The sequence below is a fragment of the Poecilia reticulata genome, unplaced genomic scaffold (assembly GCF_000633615.1).
Source record: "Poecilia reticulata strain Guanapo unplaced genomic scaffold, Guppy_female_1.0+MT scaffold_816, whole genome shotgun sequence".
NCBI classification, from domain to species: Eukaryota; Metazoa; Chordata; class Actinopteri; order Cyprinodontiformes; family Poeciliidae; genus Poecilia; species Poecilia reticulata.
In genome coordinates this window covers 1-7555 of record NW_007615561.1, presented here as the reverse complement: position 1 = coordinate 7555, position 7555 = coordinate 1, and the positions used below count along the sequence as shown (strand labels likewise).

At 38.0% G+C, this 7555-nt stretch overlaps 1 protein-coding gene across 1 annotated transcript; it reads left to right on the top strand.

Annotated features, from left to right (window-relative positions):
• Positions 1–87: 87 nt before the first annotated feature.
• LOC103461237 (stonustoxin subunit beta-like) lies at positions 88–3751 on the top strand (the record flags this gene model as incomplete). Its single annotated transcript, XM_008403557.2, has 4 exons — positions 88–119; positions 1982–2155; positions 2756–2802; positions 2919–3751. Coding segments are annotated over 4 exons (786 nt in total), but the record flags the coding sequence as incomplete, so codon positions are not given.
• Between the last annotated feature and the right edge of the window lie 3804 nt (positions 3752–7555).

Here is a 7555-nt window from a genome sequence, read left to right as displayed (position 1 = left end):
AGCTCCCAGTCCTCCAGTCTCAGAGAACTGGACCTGAGTAACAACAACCTGCAGGATTCAGGAGTGAAGCTTCTCTCTGCTGGACTGGAGAGTCCAAACTGCAACCTGGAAACTCTCATGTAAATCCCAGATATGATGACTTTTTGTATGAAATCTCACTAGACTGGAACACAGTAAACTAGAATTTTGTCTATTGTACTTGTCTGTTACTTCTGTAAGAGAGGGGTCAAAGTTTCCCATACTTCTATCATGGGCACAGATATGACATTTTATTTTTTCTTCAATAATTTATTGTTGCATTCTTGAATTGCCTGTTACCTGTTTAACATGGTGATTTAAACCAAAATTTTGGTCTATATCACAATTGACGTGTCCCACAGTTGTAAAAAATATTTATAAGAGATAAAAGGTCACTATAGTCATAGTTTTATATAAAGTTACTGTCAATGTTCTTTTGTGGCCTTTTAATTCAATTACCTAATATTCAAGAGTCAAATTTTCCCCAGAAAGTCTTCTTTTACAGTTAATTAAATAAGTTCTCCCCCTCTTATGGTTTCTGTTCTCACTTTGGAAATTCTAATTAGGAGTCAGTGATTTGGTTACTACACATGCTTCTAATCTGTTTTGATTCACTTTTATAAAAAAATGTTTTACATAAAACTGTCACTGTTGTTGCAGTATGAGACAGATAATCTGTAGAAAAAAATCAAGCTCCTCTGCATTCTCTCAGTGCTCCCAGTGAAACAATCAGAGTCAGCAGGAGGGTCTTAGCACTGTCAATCATGCCTGTGTGCATGCTGCTCAGTGCCCCTCCCTCCACCCTTGCTCTATGCTAAGATAGCAGCCTGCTAAGGCATAGCCACCTATGACAGCAGATAAACTGTTTACTTTTAACATTGAGTGTTTTCGCCACCCTTAGCACATAGCTGTGCTCCCAAGATCGGTTGACAGTGCTAAGATTCTCCTCCTGGCTCTGATTGTTTGTTTTTAACTGGTCCAGTCCATTCTTCCAGATGGAAATAACAGCACAGAGAGGAGGTGGAGGTGCTTGATCTATTCACAAATTATCTGTCTCAAATTATACTGACTCGACATGGCGATAATTTTAACAAATATGTAAATGATGTATTTTGACCTCTTGCAATGTTGACAAAAATATGCTCCAGCAACTTTTGACGCAGGGGTATGAAAAGTCACTAAATACAGCAACAACATTGCTAAGTTGGCAACAGTGCTCCCACTTCAAGCTGATGCTGTTTTCTGGTCTGCTTTATGGCAGTCACAATGCTACAGTGTCGCACGAGTTATTTCGAGACAGTCTGACTCTGTATCACCACATGATGGTATATAAAGATATTATTCCCATTTTTATTTTAAAAAAATGTACATATTTTTCCAATTCCTGATCTGGATGTAACACTCGTTGCCAGTCAAGTCTGTGATCTGGCCCAGTTCTCAATTGGATTATCTTTAATTCCGTCCTTATCAGACAGGATCATGTAGGCTCTTGGTTTGGCTCAAATGGCTTTGAGGTTATTATCCTTGCTGGGATGGTGCTGGGTGTTATTTATTTGTTCGTAAAGTTCTGTGTCCCGCCTTTGACAGAGCAGCGTTTCTGATTCATAGCACAGAAAATATTTGATGTGGTTCCAGATTTATTAGTCAGACCCCATCTCATTTGCAGAGATCATTACAATACCAGAACATCCATTGATTGTCAACAATGTTTCCTGAACTGTCATGTTTTTTTAAGTCATACATTTATTAAAAGCAGTGTGCTGTATCTCTCATCTCCCATTCAAATTATTGGTGCTGAGAGACTACAATCAATATTTAATTTATGTATGTTTCAAATTAAAATCAGAAGTATTTTGGCATTTTCTATCACTGGCTCTTTTGATAACCGATGCTTCTGATTTGCTTATGGATGGATGCTTAGCTATCCATACTTCATCATTTTTGTTTATCTGTGTGTCTGCAGCTTGTCAGGCTGTCTGATCTCAGAGGAAGGCTGTGCTTCTCTGGCCTCAGCTCTGACCTTTAAYCCCTCCCATCTGAAAGAGTTGGACCTGAGCTACAATCATCCAGGAGACTCAGGAGTGAAGCTGCTGTCGGCTGGACTGAAAGATCCAAACTGGAGACTGGAAACTCTCAGGTGTGGAGGAGCACAGGAGTCTATTTATGAACATTTAGAGGAAACTTTGTGGGATCATTTCATATTTATGATGGAGATGGTTTGGGAATGAGTGCTTAGATTTATAAACTAAGTAAAGTCTCTGTTTTATATATTCTAACTCAGAGCTTCTACAATTTTTAACTATAGCCTATACTTTTGTTTAATGTTGCAACAGTGGGAAGAAAAACTGAGTTCTATCCATGTCTTAGAAACGTAAAGTGACAATAGAAGCAGTAGTTTTTTAAGTGGCCTCATCAAGGGTAGGAAGAAACAAAGCCAAGAAAATTAGCATAAAACCAGCAGGAAAATTTAAAGTTATAGGGTAAGATGGAGGTTAGGAGCTTTATCCTGTTACTGTGCAGTTTTGACAAAAATAGAAGCAAACCAGTTTGTCACTACCCTTAAACCTCCAGGTAGTGAGGTTTAAGGGTTTGAAATAAATGTTTTATTGTGTAAGAAACTTTTTTTTTCAACTTTTTTTTGCACAATATAAAGATGAAGTGGAGAAGGTCATGTCCATGTAATGTCCATGTTTGCTGCTGAGAGAGACTGATGGTCTGATCCCCCTCCTCCTTTCAGGGTGGAGCCTGCTGGAGTCCGATGGTTGACACCAGGTCTGAGGAAGTGTAAGTGTGTTTTTCATCTGATTCATGACAACAAAGCAGCTCACATTGATCCATCATTAAAAGTGTCAATAAATTATCAATAACTGCATCTGTATTGTGTTTGTTCTCTCCATCAGATTCCTGTCAACTCACCGTCGACACAAACACAGTGAACAGAAATCTCAAACTGTCTGAAAGCAACAAGAAGGTGATACATGTGGAGGAGCTCCAGTCATATCCTGATCATCCAGACAGATTTGATTACAGGCATCCTCAGCTGCTCTGTGGAACTGGTCTGACTGGTCGGTGTTACTGGGAGGTCGAGTGGAGAGGAGTTGTTTATTTATCAGTGAGTTATAGAGGAATCAAGAGGAGAGGAGGCAGCGAAGACTGTATGTTTGGAGGAAATGATAAGTCCTGGAGTCTGAGATGCTCTGATCATCATGGCTACTCTGTGTGGCACAATAACATAAAAGCACCCGTATCCTCCTCCTCCTCTGTCTCTAACAGAGTATCAGTGTATGTGGACTGTCCTGCTGGCATTCTGTCCTTCTACAGTGTCTCCTCTGACTCTCTGATCCACCTCCACACCTTCAACACCACATTCACTGAACCTCTGATTCCTGGATTTAGAGTTTGGTTTTCTGGTTCCTCTGTGTCTCTGTGCTGAGTTGAGTCTCCTCCTCTCAGAGAAACTTTCACTTTTTAATGGATAGTTCATGTCTGTGTATTTTACTCAGAAACACATTTTTAGGTTCATGAATTCAATCTGTTTCTTGAAGGATTTTTATGAAATGTCTTCCTCTTCCAGTCCTAAATTTGGATTATTCCAGAATCCACATAATTTTTGTCCAAATCCAGTAAACATTTCACACAGATTATCAGAATGTTGATGATCTCTTGGTTTTATCCATTCATTCATGAGTTGCATTTTATTTAAATGTTATGTTATCTGTTTATTCTTTTCTAAACATGTCTTCAATTCAAATGTTGAATCTTCCTTTTGTATATTTACTTAAGTTATTTGTGTTTTTTAAGCAATAAACAGATTTTCTTCTGGATTTGAATAATTTGCTTTTCATTCTGTTCTGGTCCTATGTTCAATAATTTCAGCAAAACTAATAGTTATTTCATTTTTAAAAAATTACATTGACTTAAAAAAGTCAAAAATTACAGTAAAAGATTTCCAAGTCATGAAAAAACATGGTAAACATGATAGAAGTGCCAAGAAGAGATTCTTTACTTCCAAACTGACAGACTGAATAGCAGTTTGTTTTCTTTCTTGCTAAACACTTCTCACCAAACCACAAGAAAATGATTCAAGATGACTTTCAGGCTGTTTTGAAGTTAACTAATAAAATTTATCATCAGTAAAAAGTATTAATGGCTTTCCCCCATGGTTGTGAAACTGGTTTAATAAAGTCACACGTGCAGTTAAAATACTATCCAAAAACATTCTTTCTGTTGAACCAAAACATGCCCTGCCACATGTGGGCAACCAGGTATATGGGATGCCAGGAATAATGAGGGAGGACAGGTTTAAAAAAAAATTAAAAAGACAATTTTTTGTTTTCTAAACAGACCTACATGTTTTCAACTCCGTTAGCCATCATAAAACTGAGTGTTCACAACTACATCTGGTCAAGGGGACTGACATGAGAGCTCTCATCCTTTCTTTTCAAGTCAATAAAGCAAACTTTTGATTCCTGACAGATGTTAAATATATTCAATATACACAAGAGCAGCAAGCAAGAGGTCTGGTGTCATGTGACTGAGTCTTAAACAAAAACAAGGACTCAAAGCTATGAAATAAAGAGACACAATCAATTCAAACAAAAAGTTTACTAAAGGTAACCTGGAGGTTTTATTTCTATTTCTTTTCAGATGATTTATCTGATCTGGACTTAAACTTCATTCTTTAGTTTAAACATTAACTCTGTTGGCACAATGAGCTGCAGGAACACCTCACTTCCTGTTGAACACCAGGGTGAAAATTTGCAGCTGACTGGATCCTTCAGGACGCAGAGACACACTGACTATAGAAAACACACGGAATCCCGCTGCTGTTTCAGGTTTTTACAGGAAAACCAAGAAATACAGCTGCTGTTTGTCGTGTGTGTTGTTTTTTGTTCTGATGTCTGAGAAGCTGGAAATCAAATGGATTCTTGAAGATCACCTCTGTTCCTGTTGCTGCGTACCTGTCCCGCCTCCATCATAGGTGAAGCTCCACTTCCTGTGTCTAAGTCTGTTGTTCAGATGTTCTTCTTCAACTCTTCTTTGGACCATTTCAACAAACTGTAAGTTTGTTTTGTTTGCTACTTTGTCTTGAGGAACTTTCCTGTTTGTTTCATCTGTCTGCATGTGGAGAACATGTTCACTAATCATTTCAGCACAAAGTTTAATCTCTACAGTTTCAAGACTGAATTACAGGATTATAAGATTGTTGATGAACTGGAATTAAACAATATGATGTTTTTAAAGATGTTATTTAGATCATTAGAACTCCGTGGACCCAACCAGTTCCAAAATGATTTGACTAAAACCTAAATATTTCAGAGCTTAAAAGCAAAACTCTATGCAGGTTTTGCTATTGATTTGTATAGATACAAAAATCCACTTGAAACCTGAACAGCCTCTTTAAGGATCTGATACCAGTTGAACCATTTTAAAATGTATTTCTGTCCCTTTAAGAATCAAGACCCATTTGATAAATGTAGAGAGTGATAAAAGCAGAACTTGTGATGATTCTTCTCCTTGCTGTTTATAGCAGCTGTAAAATATCAACTGTTCAGAAAGCAGCTTGAAATAACAGCTGAATGCCTGAAGGTGTGTTGAATCAGATGGGAAAATATAAAACATTAATAAAAAAAAGACAGATAATCTAAAAGTCAAGTTTCTTTGCACATTTCAGCAACAAGACAGTTCAAAGTGCTTTACATCATAAAGCACAAAAAGACTCATATTGGATCTAAAGATTGTATCAATAAAACAAAACAGTATTTGCAGTAATCAGATTTAAAGGTTTATTTCTTCCTAAAAGGGATCATTGTGTAGTTACACAGTGTCAACCCATTAAGTGTTGACAATCATTACAGTTATGAGTTAGGATTGTATTTCCTTAAAAAAAGACTAAGAGATCACCTGATGGCAATATGTTCATCTTAAATTCATGAAATTTACTTTATCTTTATTTGGCTGTGTGATTAAAAGTTGCTTAATCTTCAAAACCAAGATCAGTAAAATCCACCATTCCTGCTCTTCCCATCTGATTCACGGTGATTATTGTGACCTTTGATCTTTTATGATCCTCCTTCAGGTGCTTCACTTTCTGCCTCCAATATTTTCATGTGTTTGTCCTGCTGCTCACAGGCTCAGTTATGCCTGGATTTCACTGTTGCTCCATTTTTGGTTTTGGCTCCACAATAGGGTGATGTTCATTGAGTAAATGTATTTTTATATGGGCAGTGTGTAAATCGGAGTTTATCATGACCCAAAAACCAATCGGTTTGTGTCTGTTTAAACAAATTACAACTCAATATGTCACTCATTCCAAGGTCCAGTTTATTCAGTCACGGTGAAAAACAGGAAAAGTTGGTCAATGCATCAGTGAAATCAAATCCCTTCATATTTTAATCTGGATCATAAGATTTCACACAAACTGGGCCACTGACCAGCGTGTTCGCCAGGTTCCTGGATCTTTTTCATGAATAATTCCCAAGTCTTTTGCATTCAACAGTCCAAAAACAAAAATGCATCAGGAATCTCTAGGGATCCAGATTCAACCATGGTGTGGGAAATACAGAGAAAGTAATGCCAGAAGGATGAAAGAGAGGAAATTAAATAGGAGACAAGCAAGGAAAGATCTAAGGAATGAAGGTATTACACAAGTAAGGAAGAGCTCATGGAAAAAGGAGGACCAGAAGCAAAAGCACAAAGAAAGAATAACAGAAGGAAGAACATCCCCTTTAGATGGTGGAACAGGAAATATTTTCTGAGAATGTTTATTCATGATCTTATATAATTGTGCAGCCCATTTACCAAAAGCTCCTCCTTGGAGCTGCAGTCTCCAAGCTGAGCTTCCACCTCACAAAGCAGCCTTCCCCCACACTTCCCTCACACAGCTCCTCCAGACTAGCGGCAGCAGCAACACCTGGCAGAGGCGTAGGCTACGCTTATCATAGGGACAACTGAGTCCAACACTCCTCCAAACAATGGAAAACGGTATAATGGAGAAGCATAGTTATGATGTCGTGCTGATGGGGGAATTTTAGATCAAGCAGGAGTTTTTTAACAAGACAGGTCTAATTTAAAGGCGTCAAATTGCAAAATCAAATTACTTTTAAGTTATTTTTAATATGTGCATCATGTTATGACAACTGAAGATAACAAAGTTACTTGACTGTGCTATTAAACAGAAGGTATGTAGTACTGCCCTTTAACAATGAGCGCCTGGGTTTTAGACAGTTTGTACATCAAAGCAGAGAAAACTGACCCAGAAGAAGATCTCAGCAGTCTAGGAAAACTTTTCAAGATCGATGACAGGAAAATGAGTAGCTGCTGATTTGTTTCTATCCCGTTAAGTAAAGGATGATCAGAGCTGATGAATGATGTGTGTTTCCTCTGCAGGTGAAGCTAGAAAGTGTGTGAGCTGAAGTGAATTCAGCAGCATGGATCAGTGTGAGGACAGAGAGGAGGGAGTYCCTCCCTCTAAAACCACTCTGTGTGGGGAAGATGAGAGCCAGAGCAAAGGTCAGAGGTGAGGTCACCATCTCTA